Source organism: Folsomia candida, unplaced genomic scaffold (assembly GCF_002217175.1).
Source record: "Folsomia candida strain VU population unplaced genomic scaffold, ASM221717v1 Fcan01_Sc006, whole genome shotgun sequence".
NCBI classification, from domain to species: Eukaryota; Metazoa; Arthropoda; class Collembola; order Entomobryomorpha; family Isotomidae; genus Folsomia; species Folsomia candida.
The window spans coordinates 7472999-7490609 of NW_019091198.1; the positions used below are offsets into that span (position 1 = coordinate 7472999).

Sequence of the window (17611 nt, forward strand, 5' to 3'; positions counted from 1 at the left end):
AGAAATGAGGAATTTTTCAGATATTTCACCTGCCAATAAAATATTTATTGCTGGCAAAAACTCGACTTAACATGAGAAGTACAGAAGAGCCTACAAATAGTTCTGTAGGAATGAAACATTGGTGAATATTGAATTAGTTAATATCGCCTGGTTTTGGCTTGGCCTATGATCATCTGCTCTAAGAATTTCAATTTTTTTAATAATATTTTTACACGACTAATTCTGTCTGAAGAACATTAATTTTTCAAATCTATAATGATAGAGCAAGTACATTTAATATAGTTCATTTTTGCAAAGGCGTCTTCTTTTTTCTTCCTTTCGGCTTTTTCAACTTTCGTTTCCTCAATTTTCGAGCCCTGTACTTCTTCCAAGCAGTCTAGATTAATAAAAATTAAATTAAATCAAATCACATAACTTAATACATTTTTTTGTCTAAATTTACTTGAATTCTCCTGGCTGCCCAATTTTCCCGGACAGATTCTGCCATTTGGAGGTTTTGAAGCAGTTCTCGGAGGCGTTTGGTGTTTCTCATCTCGTCGTAACTATCCACCATTCCTAAATGAACGTCCTCCAAACGTTTCATCTCTGCGCGATTAGCATTCGCAAAATGCGATAACTCTTCAAGTTGTCGACGATGTTTGATTATAGTGTCGTCATACTCATGAATGACCTGACGTAACTCGGCCTCTTTGCTCTTTCTGAAATGCATCCATATAAAAATATGAATTCGAATCCATGATTAGCTTATCATTAGTAAAATCTTGTATAATTTTAACAATATTTCAGAAATTGGGGTTGTACCGATACGACCGAAGACCTTTGTAGCCAGCTTCTAAAGTGGTGATGGCTTGGACCAATCTTTCTTCCCTCATGTCCACATTTTCATTCAGATTGTTTATTCGTTGCTTGTGGTGCTTGATATTAACAATTTTCTCCACTTCGAGCTGCTTTCTGTAAAGAATAATGGAAACGAGTTAATTACAAACCGAGAAAATATATCCAAATAATCTAAAACTGTTTGGGAAGCAGGTTGCGTACACTGTTTCTAGTAAATGGTGGTCCATCTCATCCCGAGTGTTTAGCAATTGCTTTTGCAATATTACAATTTCACTTTCCCTTTCTTCAAAAACAACTTTCCATTTTGATTTTGTTGCTGACAACGTGTTTTCCAGCTCGTTAATTCTTTTTGATAAAGCACTTCCGTGTAGATGGTTCAAGTTTTCTTGCTTATTCTCCTCCTCCTCACTTTTAGTATAAACTGGTTCAGTTTCAAAATGACTTACTCGATGTGAAAATAAATTTTGGAGTCGTTTCATGTAGTTTAGAAATTTATGTAGCCTATTTGCTCGTAATAATGTTAACTGTTGCGCACTTTCTTTTATACGAATTTCATTGTTTTCATTTTTAGAACTGTGTCGGATACTGTCAATTATCTGATAGATTTTAAACATGTTGTCAGGATGGGATTTTAGCAACGTTAAGACTCTGTGCGTCACTTCTTTGTAATATTTGAGATCTTGGTCATGTTGTGATATTCGGGTTAAATCCTTAAGTTTAATCCCAGTTTTGGACCGTGGCTTCCTGTCAGTCCAATGAGACGACGATGACGACGCCGACGACGAAGAAGATAATGATGAGATATCATGTTCAGATTCAAAATGCGAATCTTGACTAGAAGATGTTCGTAAATTACCAAGTTTACCACTCATCTCATTCTCTTCTAACAAAGTGACGATTTTCATATCATGGACTTCAGTTTCTTCATTAGGTGGTAACGATTTCAAATGTGGAAGGTCTTCGTTCTTCGCCGCATCATCATCAAATGTGGCGATAATGCTGAGAATGCATACAGTAGACTGAAAATCCCTTTCTCTCAGTGCTTTCCTCAGATGGGACGAATATCTTGACTTCAATCCCATCTTGAGTAATTTTACTACTGACTTCTTCTCTACTTCTGGTGGCGAGGAAGATACGTCAGGAATTAACATCGTGTCAGGATCAGCGTCAACATGACTTGGAGGAACTGACGTAGCAGTGAACGAGGCTGCGAGGAGTTTCCGAAGAAATTGACTCCGGAATTTGTCTCGATGATGGAGGACAACCTCCAGTTTTTTGTGAGTTTGACACATTCCTCTGTGATCCTCGTGTCCGCTTTCATCGTCAACAGTTGGGAATGGGACGACCCTTCTGTCTCCTCCAGCCGAAGCCGAAGCACCAGCAACGATATTGTCATCCTTCTTGGAGTTCGGCCAATTCTGTAAGATGTCAAAGTGAACATAATTCCATCCCAGTGTTCACATTACCTCCAGATTAAGAGCTTACAGTTACATAATAGAACAATCATGTAACAACTCGTTTGCCTTCAGGCAATTATCTGATCCTCCCATTGTCATTTTGACAGTCTGCTGGTGTACAAAACTGGTCCTGTCTATTCTTGTGATGTACACTGCATCCATATGAAGAAATTAAATCGATTACATGCAGAAAAGAAGGAAAGAAAAATGTGGCCTGTGCCAGTACTAGATTTCTCCACCCGATGAGTATGAATGCATTTTAAAGCTAACTAGGAAAATGTCTCATTGTTGATCCAAATACTGGCAACGATTCTTTCCTCCCTCCCTCCCTCACTAATGAATACCCTGATGATTCGTTGCATAGTTTCACTTAAAATTACTATCCTGGGTTTATTTTCAAAATGTTGAACATAATTTTAAGCAAGTAAAATAGAGCATATTTTTTCAACTCACAGCCAAAATACAGAGATCTCGAAGACATTCTTCCTCCAGTCCCAGGAGACGCTTAGCTCTGGAGACGACAACGTTATGTGCGTCTCCACGAGAGGAGGAAGAATGTGTAAGGTTGTTCGATATGAAGAGAGGACAGAGTTGTGGCAAAAGTGTCAATAGTTGAATCTTCTTGTTCGCCCAGTCCACCGCTGTTACAACCATTTTCCCTTTCGGAAGAAGGAAATGCACAAGAAATATAAATAATTTAGCTTAACTTTCGAAATCTCGGTGACACGGATAGATTTATTTTATGACCATCGAATTAGTATACGTAGTTGTTGCCAATACCGGAGGAAACTGAGGCAAGACTTTTCGTCGTCATCACGGTCTTTTCCTCTGCTGGAAGAAGATCACGATCCTAGAAATGTGTCGAATCTCCAAAATTAGTCGGCTCACAACGCCCAATTTGTCTCCATTTAGGGTGACAACGATTAACTTCATTCCTGAACCACGAGTACTTTTCGTAGTTATGAGTAAGGCAATTGGGTGGGTCCATTCTGCTTACTTTCGATATTTTCTATGCTGCCGTAATTCTCCGGAGTCTAAATCCTAAATATAAATCGACATAATAACAGTCAGTCATTATTTCCCAGTCACAACAACATTTTTCAAATTTTTTAACTAATAAAAAAGGCGTGGCGTGGTTATGCAAGGGAAATATAATGAAAATAGGTATGTATGTCATTAGTGATCGAGCTCATTTTGGGAGTAGCCATCGTCTCGTCGTTGAGTCTACATTTCCATTCCGTGTTTGCTTTTCCTGATTTGATAGATAAACTCATCCTCAGTCAGTCAGACACTCGGGCAGCGAGGCAGGTGAGTTGGACTCTCGATTCTAAACTGTTTGCTTATTTACATGAAAGACTCAGAAATGATGAGGAGGCTTTTAACTCTGCTTCTTTGTTTATTTGGATTTAATTTAAGAGAGTTCAATCTCCTCTTCGCTGGGATGGATGAAAAGCTAAATGTGTGAGTGAGTGAGGAGCGTGAAATGATTCTCGATATGCATTTCCACTAAATAAAATTAAGGGTAACATAAAATTCGGACAGATTTTGTGACGTGCTTATATTTTTTTTGGTTCCAACTTGAATCCACAGTTCGGAAGAACGAAGGACATAAAAAGCTAAAGAAATGCACTTACTTCTGGACACTTTTACTACTGTTAACTTCAAGCAATAACTCATTTTTTGTTATTTGACTCGAAACGTTACTACACATCGTGAACATTTGAGAACATAACGAGAATTTTTATAGACAGAATGCAAAAGGGAATGGAACGTTAAGTATGAAAAGTGCGGAAATCATTTGAGGAAACATCACTTCAACGCGTCAGAGAGATAAATAAAAAATTGAGACTTGTTCGATTAATAATTGTAGGTTCGAATGCATTCAAATATTGTAAATTGTCAGGCTAATTGTTCAAGATTGACTGATTTGGACAGACGTTGAGAGAGGAAAGCATGCACGTCAAAAATAATGCATTTTACCTGAGATTTACGTTCTCAAATCGACTCTGAAAAAAAAACTCATCTTCGACTGCCTTGCTCGCTTTCTTTCTTTGCCTTTGTTAATTGGAGTTGATGGGAGTGAACTCGTATATTTTCGAATGATGATGAAGTGGATTTGGATGAATTTCATGTTCTGCAGATGCAGCCAGAGGTTGTTTGGCTTGTCTGTGGCCTATCTTCCTCCGGCTGGAAGAAGAGCCAGGAAGGAAGAAATTCTGTTAGTAACAGACGGTGAGGAACCAGTTTGAATCATCTATCCATATGCATGCACTAACTAACAATCTGTATAAAAAGGGCTCAGCCTCCAGAAATAGACGACAGTGGAGCGCTAGGATTTGTGCTGTGAGATCTCTGTCTGTCCAAGGAAGAAAGTGACATACCCGGAAAGATTAGCACTTATCAGAAATTTTATCACAAACTTGTACAACAACACTTTGTCGAAAAGGTGCAACAATGGCAAAAAATTGTGTGAAAATTGGTTGTTTTTGGGTGAGTAAAGTGAAGTTTGATCAATAATCTCATAACCAACTACAGAAGGGCATTCTGATATTATTTTACTCCTTTAGTCTCAGTAAGAATGAGAACCGAATCATAATCTCGATTTGCAGGAAATGGTGGTTGCGTTGGTCATTTTGGCGACGGTTCTTGGCGCATGTGGACCTGTTATGGGGAGGCAAAGGAGGACTGTCCTCTTTTCTGGGTGGCAACCTCATCACTCCCCAGCCGACCACTTTTACTACCCCAGGACGGAAAATTATTACCACAAAATGAAACCAGGTAAGTATTGTGTGTTACAATAGTATATGTAATTTGTGCATTTCATAGCGTACACAGATTTAAGTTAATTCAGCTTTAGCTAACTAGCCAACATCGAAATATATGTCGCCTTGTTTTTAGAAGCCGTTGTCGAAATCATGATGGACCCACGAGACGAAGATGACGACTTTGGACACCGTATCGTCGAACACTCCTCAATCACTACGAGCATCCAAAGCGAGGCTGAGTACAGAGCGTCATGTGTCAAGGTTCGGCTCACATATTTCATAAATTTTAGCTTTATTTCTATCTGCATACCGTATCTTTTTACATTTTTACAACTATGAGTTTGCCAAATTTTTAGGAGCCTGGATGCAGATGGGAGTGCGAACCAAGACAAGACGAGCTTCCCCCAGATTGTGATTGTGTCTGCTTTTACACGGACGCTAAATGGGATAACATGCCATAATTGAGTCATCCTCAATCTTCTTTCATCAATATTTTGAAAACTTTGTTACAAGTTAATAGGATAGCCAATTTGTTGTTAATTTCGAATTATTGGTACTCTTTTTACCATTAAAGAAAAAAGAAAAAGAGTTTTGATATGCAGCAATGAAGATCCCTTAACTTTTAAGTAATATAAACCCTCAATTATGTATGATGTATGTGTAATTGATTTGTCGTAACATATAAATTTAATCTTTATAATAATGAACTTGTAAATTCAGGGAATATAGTTGTAGTCGGAGAAATGGAAAAACAGATTTCCGTATAAATTTGTGCAAACATAGAGCACAACTATGCAGGCTATGTTCATGAATAATCCCGTCTTGATCATGTCAGTCACCTTCATGTTGCCTGCACTGTAGACAATCGCTGCATATTCAAATAATATTAATCAATTTTTAAACTTTTATATGTACTAATAATTTGAGTAGAGAGAATCACTTACCGTTTGGAGGAGTAGCTTTGGAAGTTGGAAAAATGTGGTTAAAAAACTTAATTTTCAAGTTTGAATACTTTAAGCATATGTACTTACCGACCGGAAGCATGAAGGCATATGAGCATGTCACCGTTGCTGGAAGGGTCAAGTATAAAGGATGAATGTTCAACCCTTTGCTTAGCTCCAGAAGAATCGGGACCACAATGGACGCAGTGGCTGGAAGGAATATGATATTATTGATAACCTGAACCAATAGATAACCACATATGCAAACAATTACCCGTGTTGGACGTCACTTCCGTGACGAAGCCGATAATTGTCATACAACTCAGCTGAATTAAGGACGGTGACAAGTGTGACAGTGACTTGAGGGATTGGCCAATCAACTCGTTTAATCCAGCAGCCTTTGCCCCCTTCGATAATGCATAGCCTCCTCCCAACAAGAGGATGACACCCCATGGGAAACGCCGCTGCACAAACTCCCACTCCAATAAGGGCTTCATTTCGGCATTTTTGAAATCTAAATAATATTTCGTAATCGAATATCGTAATATTTCGTAGGCGCACATCTTTCTTTGATGCATTTCTAAGTACCTCCAGTAGCACAAGCCCGGTAGAATTCCGCATTCCGAGGCACAATAAAGAAAAGCACTCCAATGAACAAGGTGGCCGTCGAGATAGAAACTTTTGGGCCTCCGTGAAAGAGTTCGCTCCATCCGGGGATGAATCGAGGATCGTGCAGAATCTTAAAAAAGAAAAGAATTTTAATCTTTTTCATAATGACTTTGAGCACCGAGGAACACTCCTCCAATGGAGGACCTCCATTCCTACGAATGAAGATTCCAGCTCGCAACAGAGTGGTTGAACAGGGGCAGGCCTGCTGCTCGCTCATTGGCTGTTGCTTCTATTAAAAAGCATTCCAGCTGCTCCGTTCATCACCACTCCGCTCCAACTGCTCAACCAAGCAACAAGGACTTTCTCGCTTCCTCTTTCATAATTATTTAATTAAACAATTATTTTAATTTATCATAATTATTTATCTGCGAAGTAAGGTAAGTACAATTGTATAATTATATACTAAGTGATAGAGTGATAGAAATCCTTCAAGATTTGTTAATCAACAAGATTAATGGATTAGTTAAAGCTCAACAATTAGTAGACAGTCTAATTAGTTTAGTTTTTGTATAGACGGACAATAAGTATAAGTGAAAGACTCAATTAATAAAAAATTTCTAGTTAATTTATTTAGTAAGAAATAAATACATTCCCTTTTTATTAATATGATAAAAAAATGTTGCATATAGGAGATTTGCAGGCACAATCATGCCAGCAAAAGCTGGACAACCCGTTGGACCCAAAGGACCTCTTGGCACAGTCAGGGATTCAATTCTTACCTATCTTCAACAATGTCATCCAGGAAAGCAGTTTAGTGGTGACACAGTTGTTACAACAGGCGAGTTCAAGCAACTTATGCAGAGCTGGGAAAATCATCGAATTAGATATGAAACGACCGATCGACGAATTGCTGCGACACCACCTGGTTTTCAGAACATGCAAAAGGTACCAACCGTAGGACTTCATAAAGGACAATCCTTCCCAATTCGTGTCAGATGGGATAATGGAAGACTGCAATGCTCGCTTGACCTTGACCAAACATCCCCATTTACATGGGATAAATCCAAATTTAAATGCAACCGTGATGAATGTTGGAATGAATCGGTGCGTAGAATTTTTAAAACTTACATATTTTCCAAATTACCTACATCCATACTTACATGTACATTAAAATTTCAGACGAAATTGCAGTTTTGTAATTTACATGCAAAACAGGGAAAGAAGCGTTCTTTGGAAGAAGCAGATCTGTATGAAAGTGATGGTAATATTTTGTTTTCCTAGAAACTACTTTCCACAAAAATATCTTAATCAGTAATAATAATTATTTTATCACTTTGTAGACGAGAATGAAACACCTCGAACTGGAACTTTATTTTACATAGATCCGGAAGGAGTGATCCAACGTCGTCCAATTACACCAGAGGATGAAAACCCTGTGGAGGTTTATATTACTCCAATCTCTTCACAAGATGAACACTCCATTGTGGAATCCGTTATTATCGACATCACATCAAGGTCAATCATATTTGCTGCTAAGGAAAAATTGACAAAACTACTTAACTTCGAGCACCTCCGCCGGATCCTCTTTCATGACCCAACCCCTATGCCAATAGTAAATGGGAATCACCGATGCTCTCACTGTACCAGAAGTTTTAAATCCCGAAATGCTTTGACCACACACAGTGTAGTCCACTTCCAGAACAACGGAACAAAGGAAAAGCGTAGCCTTAAAAGCTTGCCCGAAGTATGTTCGTATTCGTCTTTACTTCGCCCTGAAAACAACAAAAAATTCCACCCTGAACGCGCTTTTGGTACCACGTTATTTGGAGAAGATTTGTGGATGGCCGAACAGCTGAAATGGGTTGCAAGAGATGATACTCCGAATTCCAAACACACCTTTTCAACACACCTTGCCCGAGACTTTCTACGTGATCACTTGCAGTTTATTTCTGATACATTAAAGAAATTTCACAAGGAGATGGGTCTAGACAACAATGTCACTTCAACAACTGAAATAGGCCAATTGCGACAACAAATGGAACAATTGAAACTGGATAATGCCACCTTAAGAGAAAAACTTACTCTTCACTGGGAATACATCAGCGATGAAGAAGATGCTGGCGACGTATCGGATTGGTCGCATTATTTATCACGAGCGGAGTAAACCCATCAAATCCTCGTCTCTTTAACGATGCCTGGTCTCATTAGCCAAAACCAACCCAACGGCCCTTTTAAGGGCCACCAATTACTTCGGAGAGCAAAAAGTTATTTTGAAGGCTCCTTTTATTGCCCAGCTTAGTCATTTTCATTTAAAACTGTAAAAAGTTCAGTCTTGTTAAGCAGGAAGTAATCCGGCCAAAAAAAAAGCCCCCTCTCCCCGCAGGGGGCCGTGTAAAAAGTTCAGTCTTGTTAAGCTGGTCGTGAAGAATCTACCTTACCTTATTGTAGAATTAGAATCTACCTTACCCAGCTCGTGATGGCGACGATAAAACAGATGGCGACGGCCACCTCGTGCAACGTCACGGATCCCAAATCTGCATACTTTTTGGCCAACATGAGCTTGATTTTGGATTCCAATTGTGGATTGAATATTCTTCCAGCCGCTGCGCTATCGCGTTCCTCCTGACTCCACCAAAACTTGAGATGGGTGGGGAATCCGAGGTAGACAAATTGGAGGTAGACCCACGCGACCACAATGTTCAGCACCATGGGAAGAAAATTGAACGCCGCCCATGTTGCAAAGGTTAAAGATGCGTAATCACCGTGATGTTTCGGATCCAAGCTGTATTTTAATTGATAGAAATCTTAAATTCCTTGGGGTTAATTAGGGAATAAAATGTAAGTGATTGTAATAAATCGCATATCCTGCTGGGATAATTGTCTGGCTGACTTACTCGCCGAGAAATTCCAGAGCTACAAGATTCGTTCCACTGCCGGTCACCACTCCTACAAATGAAAGAGAACCAAGTTGCATTTAACAAAAGCTGTTAATTAGTACACACTTTTTTAAAGAATTGCTCCTGGAGGGTGATTAAATACGTGGTTCTGGGTAGAATCTTTGGTAGCTTTAGTTTGTATAAGGTTTAAATTAATGGGAAATAAAATTAATGCTTAAAATTAATGAAGAAGAAGTGACGACATTGTTACCAGTTCCGCCCAAATTACTGCTGTAGCACGTGGACAGCAGAAACATGGTTCTCATACTTCGAATACATTTTTCAACTTCATTTTTCTTGTCATCAGCTATTGTGCTGGTGGGTTGTTGATTTGGGGTTGCGCACCTAAACATGCATGACAATTTTATAACGATGATATTCTACACGTTTGTAAATTAGATCGGAACCTTTGATCGGAAATTAGTTTTGTATCTCCGATCGAATTATTTCTCTTTTCAACTACTCGATTTGTTAAGTTCGGAGTGCTTGGGAGTGGTGTTGCAGTTTCACATCCAATCGTGGATGGTTCCTCGGAATCAATTGAAGGTGCCGTGTGTACCTCTTCCAAACTCTGTTTAATCAGAAGAAAATTGGACTCGAATTCACAATCACAACTTTTAATTACCTTTTGCAGTTCATCGTTAATCGACAAAATGATGGGCACCATCATTGCAGTCGTGGCTAAAGTTAAAATGAGTATAAAAATTTGAGTATGCTACTTTTGAAATACGTATTTTCACCTGTGTTGAACATCCACCTGGACAAAATAGAGTTAACAAATGTACATAATTTTACTTAAAAATAGTAGAATTAAATATGATATGCATACATGGATAGAAATGCTGTGGTCACCATTGTGCCCAGCATTAACCTGAATTTAAAAATAGAGTAAATCTGTTATCAGTCCTCATGATAAGTTTGTATGTCTGTACGTTTCTTACATCCTGAGACTAGCTCCAGTGAACAACATGACGCGAAGAGCAATCCTCTTATGAAGTTGACAATACTCGAACGCCAAGGCTACCAAGAGGCCCCCGACGAAAACCATGATCGAGTCCTTGAGATATTCTCTGCTAATGTCATCTGCAATAAGTAGATAAGCATTAGGCTTTGTAATAATGCTACACAAAAGATAAGTAAAATCTCACCGGTGTCACTAATTCCAAACAATGGATATAAGACGACAGGGAGAAGTGCTGTAACAGGAATTGGAATGGCTTCCGTCATCCAATATATTGCCATTATTAGGACGCAATATGCACATGATCCTGTCTGAAAATGGACAACTTTATACCTTACTTATCAACATAAAAGTTGTCCTTGTCTACCTTTGACTGGTATATGAGTGGTATGGGAAGTAATACGATGGGAGTCAAAATTCCTATTAGTGGTTTCCAATATCCTAGAATTCTTCGATAAACGGGAACAACTACTTGGTCGCACATGGTTCTCTCGAAATAATTAGAGTAGCTTTGTCTCCAGACGGGATTTATTAACTTATGGATGGATCCCAATATTCACTCTGCTCTCGTAATTAATTATGAAGTGAGTCATGCCTGAGTGGCACGCGTCATCAACTTTTGCAAAAATTATGATGCTTTCGACACGCCATCGTATTTTTGGGACATAAAGTATTAAACAAAAATGTATGACGGTGCACGGGTAAAATTAGCATGTTCATCAAAAACAATGAGACCGACGTCGCAATGTAAATATGCACCTTTTCCAGCAACGACGTCAAGTGTCAGAAATTGGCCGAGTTTGATCCCAATTTTAATTCCCTTATATCTTATAACTGGAATATTCATGAACGCCAAAGTTTACGTAATAATAATAATATGCAGAACAGAGCAGAGCCCCAAATGAAAATCCATCGTACAAATTTATTTTAAAAGTCAAGTCAACATATTACATAATGGTGCTGATCTAGGTAAATAAGATAATTAATAAAATAAGTTCAATAGTCCCCTTGTCATAGATCTTTTGTAAATTCACGGATCAGATCCTGCGTCAAGTCGTAAAAGGTCGTCGGATTGTCCCCGGAACATCCATAGTTGTTTAAAAATCGGTAAACTTCTCGCCTCTTGACGGGATCCTTTGAAGTGAACTCGTAAAGAAGGGTGTCGAAAACTTCAGGAAATGCAGTAATTACACTCAAAACGAGGGAAAATACCCCGATCACATTTGCCACCTGAAATCGAAATAATTTTAAACCACTCCTGACGACGGAAGTATTAATTAGGGCGAAACTACTGTGGTGCGTACCTGACTCGTAAAAATGTCCTTGTTCCCAAAGTCCACGCTCCAGAAGCTGTAAGCAGTATTGGCCAGGGAGAGAATACTGAGGACATTCGCGATGGTGTAACTCAGACGGTCAGATGCTGCCAAATATGTAATAATTGCACTCGGGATGCCTGTAACGTAACTTAGAATTCCACTAATGATGGAAATGGTGTTCCCCACGACGGAGTAGTACGAAGCGGAGAAAATTCCCATCACCGTCCCCACCGCCCCGGAGACGATCGCCAGCACTCCGAGATCTTGAAGGAAATTTCCCCTCCCATCGCAACTCTTCTTCTTCTTCAATCCGTATTTTGTATTAGGTCTCCAAAATCGTCTGTTCCCAGACTTGGGACTGATTGGAAATTTTTTTTAGTTACAAGTTATACCAAAAGTTATTACAAGTAAGGTTTTAGTCTTTACAACCTTGGCAAGTATGCCACATTTGGCACGGTGAAAGAATTTACTGGTCTTTCCGGGCTGGGGAAAGTTTGCGAGATTGACGAGACCCCGGTCGGCCATTGACGATCTCTCCAATTGCTTTGAAGAATGTGCTGAAACTGGGGCGGCCCTTAAGACACAAATTACTTTATGCAATATGAAAAGTGAAAAATGTCAATAGATAATCTTTAATTCCGAAGATTTCGAAATTTTTGCAACTAAGTTAATCATAAAAAATAGAAAATAAAATTCTGGAGAAACGTTCGTATAAATAATTTTTTGAATAATGAGACCAATGAATTTACTCTGATTCTGTTGATATGTGCTGTAATCATGATTCATGGTGGGTGCAGTCGCAAATGTTTCCACCGGGAACATAACACTACAGATAATGTTCAAGGTGAGCAACCATCCCGATGCGCGTCTCCGTCTTCTCGGTCCCGTCCACACACAAAATTGCCCAGTAACCATTTCGATCACAACTTTCTCCGTTATAAAAATTGCCAAAATCTCAAGGTTCGCACATTTAATGACACCCGAAAAAATTCCCTTTAAAAATTAGACCTTCTCAAATATTACGGGACAAACTCGATAAAAACTATTCCGCTCAAGACGACAAGTTTTGTGAGGTAATTCAGCAATCGAAGCCCGATGGTGGGATACTGGTAAGCTCCAAAGTGATGTCAAGCCTTCTTAAGGTCCACGTAATGAGTCGAATGCATCAGAGTGTGGAACTCCAAGATGAAGACACAAGCATTTAGAGATTCATTTGTTTTAAATCATATAGAGACAGGAGCAGCATATGCATATTCATATTCATACCGTGCATGGCAAATCCGCTCATATTTTAATACACCTTATTATTATTATCCGATTGTTTGCTGGGCCATGATACCAATCAGTGTAAAGTCAACAAATTTTTGTCTCTCCATTTGTGCCCTAGTCCCGACAGGATCATTCATATCGTTTTCTCAGCGGGGAGCGTTCAGATAGCTTTTTAACGACGTGGTGACCAATACTCCAACCCCCGCAGTCATTCGAAGGAAGGTCGCCCAGCCGCCCCAGTAATCTCATGGGGATTTATTTTCATACAGTTTCGCCATGCTGCTGACATGCCTTATCCAACTGCTGAATTGGATATAAATTATATTTGCGCATTGATTAAGAAGCATAAAAATTAGGCATGGGCATATAAATCATAATTGTGTGCATTCATTTTTACCGGGAAATCCTGTCGAAATCTTTCACACAATTTATGAACCTGGTGACATTGGTATTTATGCATTGCCGTTGTTTAAAAGATTCGCCAGCAGTTGAAAATAAAATCATTAGGAGATCTTGAGCATCAGCAGGCATCGTCAACGAGCGTGGCACATCCTCAAGTGAGAACGCCTTGAGAGGGCAGGGGCTCAAGAACCCATCGCCCTCAAGTGGTGGTGGTATAGCCAGTTGCAGTGACTTCATTCAATATATAAACGTTACCACGAGCAGTACTTGAGACTGATATAAATTTAGAGGTGCTAAAAATAAACCACATTTGCTATTTTAAGGACGAGATAATACTGTCTGCATATCATTTGCTACAACAATGGTTTCATGCATGGGCTGTGCACCACTCCTTGGGTGGGATTCATTCGGTACAGGTTTTCGTGAAAATTAGCCTTAATTTTTAAACTAGGTTATTGCACTATACTGCACAAACTGTCTGGAAATAATCCGGAAATGACGGTATGCCCGGCACAATTTATGATAATTAAATGCTCCCAAATTATCAATTTAGCAAAAGAGTTTAAAAATAACACAGATTCAATATTTCAAGTGGACAGTGGATGAATCATTTTTTTGCACCTTAATTCATATTCAATTGCATTACTGGGCAGAAAATTCATCAGTTTTATTAGACTTTGGCCACTAACTTAGAATTATTGTGTACGTGACTCGTGATGTGCAACAAATGCAGTTTAATAAATTGCAAGACGTCGTCGTGTATGTAGAATTATGTGAGAATGAAAAGCATTAATGCAAAAATGCAACATTTGCAATGCTACACACTTGTGGCATGGCATTTCGTGAGTAGATGACACTTCAGAATAAATATACACGAGCGCATGACCTGGTGAAATAGTTTCATTGACTGATGAGCGACTCACTGTCCTTGATGCAGTTTTCCAAAAATAGAAATTGCAGTGTTATATAAAATATTAGAAATGTACTCTAATTTTTTAAGTATGAAGAATTTGAAACTTTTCCTGTTGTTGTTTAATAGAATTAAATGAATTAGATTTATGCATTTTATTCAGCATATTCAGTGTTTTAGCTCTGTTTTTTTATCCATAAGAGAAAGGTGATAACCGAACTAAAATTAGAACTAGCCAACACCCATTCGGAATTAATTATTATCCGGACGTATAAACTTTCTCATGTAACTGAATCTTAAGACAATTAAAGATTTTAGTATAATCATCTCAGACCGCTGACAACAAAGTAGACTAAACTTCCCCATCTCAAAACAGGAAAATATAAATCATTATTAATTAGTGCGACAGCAATCACAAACATGGTTGGCTGCACTCAATTAAGACATTTGCAGTGCATGTATACCAGACTGGGTGGAATATATTAACTCTTCTCGTGCATTCTGAATTTATTAAAATGCTAATATGCAAATTTTTCGCAAACTTTGTTTTCAATGTTACTTTTAATTAATCTAGGTTAACGTAACATTACTTTATGGGTCAATTTTATACCATCCAACGAAAATTTAGTTTATTCCAACCAAAATTAATAATTTGGCCAATAATGCAATGGGCAACGGGTTTAATTTTTGCGTCCAACGAAAATGTGAAAGCATCCAACCAAATTTTACATATCATATTAGTCTACTTTGCCTATCATATTATTGATAGCATACGTAAATGGATAGATATGGGTATGTATTTTCATCATTCACAATTACCATCACTAACTCACATTTCTTCCCAATTCTCATTCAACTTTTGTCAGGCCATTCCTTGTTATTTCGTAAAACAATTAACGAAAATGTCAGATTTTCAGCGACTAAATAATTATCAATCCGACTCTGAAGACTTGGTTGAATAAACCTCACAAAGAAGCAAAAACGTAATCCCGAATTTATTTTTTATAATTAGGAAATAAACACTTACGGAGAGAGAGTTCCGTTAAGGCAATATTTTGGATGTATTATGAAACTTCTGCTAAATTGGTCTCGAGACAGAAACCCTGATAATTCAGACAGTAAATGGTTTCAAATTAGACCATCAGTTTCAAATTTGCTGATCAAAATCATATACTTGGGCACGGGAGAAAGCAGGACTTCGATTTAGGAACCAGAGTGAAACTTCCATGCAATGTATTTCACCAGCCGGAAATAAATCTATTCGAAAGGATGAAATTGATAGAATCCTTGGGTTAATCAAAAGAATGTATTGGAAAAAGTTTGAGCCGTACGCTTCAAGTAAACCGGCGTTCTGGATTATCAATTTTAAATTGCATGACTGGATTTCTTCCACTTGTTCTTGCTCTATATTCAAAAAAGTATATGTATGCAGGCATATTGCTGAAATGTGAATAATTAGAAAGATAATTGTTGTACCGGACAATCTTAAAACTGATGTTATTGGAAGCTAAGCTAAGCGCGGTCGAAAAAATTAGTTGGAAATGCTTTGATTATTGACTAAATTTTTATACCTTCTTATTTATCGTAAAATTTGAAGTACTTCAGGACAAGGATTTCGTTTATTTCTTATTTGGAAATTTAATTATTTTGTTGTGCATTTTAATGAAAGTTGTTGCAAAATAAATCAATTCGTTGCCAAGTTCATAATTGGCGAAATTATTAATTTTGGTTGGATAAAGCTATATTTTCGTTGGACGGTTAAATTGGCCCCCTTACTTTATTATTTATTAGGTATTCATTCATCGCAAGGGACAAGAAGAAACCAATAATTCCGTTTCCCTCATACGAACCCCATCAAAATTATGAAAACGAAATAAAATAATACTGTTCGAAATCATTGATACTGCCACTTAATAATTTTCACCTTTTGTTTGTAGGTTACAACCCATGGTGGCAACCTCTTATGGCCTCGGCGTCTTTAAAAAAATTAGGTCAATGACCTCACTTGGCCTCGGCTTCGCTGACAAAGTTCAAAGCCTCATAATTTCGACCTCAGGTCGGGAACCTTAAAGGCTTCAGCGAGGTCGGCCTCAGCCTCTCCAGTTAAAAAATGAGGCCTATGGCGTCACATGACCAAAAACCCAAAAAGAGGCCTAGAGCTGAGGCCAAAAAACTACCTCAAAAAGGCCGAGGCCCACCACTGGTTACAACTTGGAATAAAAAAATATAGCATAAAAATATAATGTAAGTATTACTTTATTTAAATTGAATTAAATTAAATTTCATGGACTTTCAGATGGAAAGAGAGCGAAGCGAAGGTGTCAGAAAGTCGTCTTGGTCACTTGGTTACTCAAATTTTGAGTGGAGAGAAGTTGAGTCTCAAATCTCTCAGTGACCAGCAGCACGAATTGCCACAGAAGTGATTTTCCATTGTCAACAGTTTATAAAAGTTGCTCGAAAAATAAACAGAAAAGATTCCTACTAGGCGAAACCTTGAGGGGAATACGGCATTACGATGATTGCGTACATTATTTGTTTGGTGTTTGCTTCTCTCCTTGCTTCAATGAACACATCTTTAGGTAAATAAATACATATATACACAAAATAATTTGGTATATTTGATTGTGGTTTTCTCGAGAAAATAATTAAAGTGTTTATTATATGTAAATAAATTTGTTCTAAAATTTCAGATAAATTTACCTTGAAGTTTTTTGCCTATATGTACAAAGGCAACTGGTCTTACCGTAGCGAAATCGATACGGAAGCGGACAACGTTGGGGACCCTCCCGTCCTACCTCCAGGATACGTCAACGATGGTTTCCGGGGGATCGGCCATTTTGAAGAATAAATAATTATAAATAATTATATGGTGGAGAAAATGCAGTATCATGAACGACGTCGGATTTCTTTTCAAAATTTGCTTATAAACACCTTACTTTTTTGCTGGCGTCTTGAAACCTAATATTTCTGAACACTTTTTCTTTAATATTTCTTTGTCTTCGATTTTCATTTTTCATCCGAAAATCATTTTTGGACTTGTTAAATGTAAGAAACTATAAGAATCTGGCTTTTATTGAAAATTCAAAAACAAAAAAAGTTATAAATTTAAAAATCATATTCAAAATCCGATTCGTATTCGGAAATACTTTTAGAATAGCAATCGTATTTATATGATCAAATGATAAATAAATAAAATGTAAATATTTGT

The 17611-nt window shown here is 37.9% G+C and overlaps 4 protein-coding genes and 1 long non-coding RNA gene across 8 annotated transcripts; 2 read left to right on the top strand and 3 right to left on the bottom strand.

Moving 5' to 3' along the window:
• Positions 1-29: 29 nt before the first annotated feature.
• Positions 30-3134, bottom strand: LOC110851454. Its single transcript, XM_022099229.2, has 5 exons — positions 2748-3134; positions 1039-2255; positions 802-951; positions 443-698; positions 30-376 (listed from the first exon to the last, which is right to left on the bottom strand). The coding sequence occupies exons 1-5, from the start codon at positions 2946-2948 to the stop codon at positions 284-286; spliced, it is 1917 nt and encodes a 638-aa protein (XP_021954921.2). The 5' UTR covers positions 2949-3134; the 3' UTR covers positions 30-283.
• Positions 3135-4380: 1246 nt separating this feature from the next.
• LOC110851384 lies at positions 4381-5651 on the top strand. Of its 2 annotated transcripts, none has more exons than XM_022099137.2 (4): positions 4381-4784; positions 4904-5072; positions 5196-5320; positions 5416-5552. In XM_022099137.2, exons 1-4 carry the CDS (start codon positions 4749-4751, stop codon positions 5518-5520), a joined length of 435 nt encoding a protein of 144 aa, XP_021954829.1. In that variant the 5' UTR covers positions 4381-4748; the 3' UTR covers positions 5521-5552. The 2 variants fall into 2 exon arrangements, with proteins under 2 accessions (XP_021954829.1, XP_021954828.1); XM_022099136.2 differs by having other exon boundaries at positions 4587-4784; positions 5193-5320; positions 5416-5651.
• Positions 5652-5702: 51 nt separating this feature from the next.
• LOC110851022 (sodium-dependent high-affinity dicarboxylate transporter 3) lies at positions 5703-11065 on the bottom strand. Its single transcript, XM_022098648.2, has 15 exons — positions 10874-11065; positions 10694-10817; positions 10487-10628; positions 10375-10416; positions 10286-10302; positions 10171-10226; positions 9953-10116; positions 9757-9890; positions 9504-9555; positions 9076-9391; positions 6589-6739; positions 6275-6514; positions 6091-6210; positions 6004-6018; positions 5703-5927 (listed from the first exon to the last, which is right to left on the bottom strand). The coding sequence occupies exons 1-15, from the start codon at positions 10988-10990 to the stop codon at positions 5776-5778; spliced, it is 1842 nt and encodes a 613-aa protein (XP_021954340.2). The 5' UTR covers positions 10991-11065; the 3' UTR covers positions 5703-5775.
• A 343-nt stretch (positions 11066-11408) lies between these two features.
• Positions 11409-12918, bottom strand: LOC110851439. The gene is made up of 4 exons (XM_022099213.2): positions 12572-12918; positions 12252-12396; positions 11811-12180; positions 11409-11736 (listed from the first exon to the last, which is right to left on the bottom strand). Exons 1-4 carry the CDS (start codon positions 12735-12737, stop codon positions 11518-11520), a joined length of 900 nt encoding a protein of 299 aa, XP_021954905.1. The 5' UTR covers positions 12738-12918; the 3' UTR covers positions 11409-11517.
• A 1610-nt stretch (positions 12919-14528) lies between these two features.
• LOC118436115 lies at positions 14529-17579 on the top strand. Of its 3 annotated transcripts, none has more exons than XR_004835218.1 (3): positions 14529-15386; positions 16341-16982; positions 17094-17579. It is a non-coding gene; the product is annotated as an uncharacterized LOC118436115 (long non-coding RNA). The 3 variants fall into 3 exon arrangements; XR_004835219.1 differs by having other exon boundaries at positions 14540-16606; positions 16700-16982; positions 17094-17576; XR_004835217.1 differs by having other exon boundaries at positions 14541-16647; positions 16700-16982; positions 17094-17576.
• Positions 17580-17611: the final 32 nt, after the last annotated feature.

What these genes read in the sequence shown, in the direction of transcription:
- LOC110851454 (XM_022099229.2), bottom strand. Translation starts at nt 2,948, where the DNA reads ATGGTTGTAACAGCGGTGGACTGGGCGAACAAGAAGATTCAACTATTG. An exon ending in GAGATCTCTGTATTTTGGCT is followed by an intron (nt 2,256 to 2,747) that starts GTGAGTTGAAAA and finishes GACATCTTACAG; the next exon opens with AATTGGCCGAACTCCAAGAA. An exon ending in AAAGGTCTTCGGTCGTATCG is followed by an intron (nt 699 to 801) that starts GTACAACCCCAA and finishes GATGCATTTCAG; the next exon opens with AAAGAGCAAAGAGGCCGAGT.
- LOC110851384 (XM_022099136.2), top strand. Translation starts at nt 4,749, where the DNA reads ATGGCAAAAAATTGTGTGAAAATTGGTTGTTTTTGG. An exon ending in TGAAAATTGGTTGTTTTTGG is followed by an intron (nt 4,785 to 4,903) that starts GTGAGTAAAGTG and finishes CTCGATTTGCAG; the next exon opens with GAAATGGTGGTTGCGTTGGT. An exon ending in TTACCACAAAATGAAACCAG is followed by an intron (nt 5,073 to 5,192) that starts GTAAGTATTGTG and finishes CCTTGTTTTTAG; the next exon opens with AAGCCGTTGTCGAAATCATG.
- LOC110851022 (XM_022098648.2), bottom strand. Translation starts at nt 10,990, where the DNA reads ATGTGCGACCAAGTAGTTGTTCCCGTTTATCGAAGAATTCTAGGATAT. An exon ending in CAGTAATTTGGGCGGAACTG is followed by an intron (nt 9,556 to 9,756) that starts GTAACAATGTCG and finishes TTTCATTTGTAG; the next exon opens with GAGTGGTGACCGGCAGTGGA. An exon ending in TCGTCGCCATCACGAGCTGG is followed by an intron (nt 6,740 to 9,075) that starts GTAAGGTAGATT and finishes TTCTTTTTTAAG; the next exon opens with ATTCTGCACGATCCTCGATT.
- LOC110851439 (XM_022099213.2), bottom strand. Translation starts at nt 12,737, where the DNA reads ATGGTTACTGGGCAATTTTGTGTGTGGACGGGACCGAGAAGACGGAGA. An exon ending in CACATATCAACAGAATCAGA is followed by an intron (nt 12,397 to 12,571) that starts GTAAATTCATTG and finishes TTGTGTCTTAAG; the next exon opens with GGCCGCCCCAGTTTCAGCAC. An exon ending in AGGACATTTTTACGAGTCAG is followed by an intron (nt 11,737 to 11,810) that starts GTACGCACCACA and finishes TTTCGATTTCAG; the next exon opens with GTGGCAAATGTGATCGGGGT.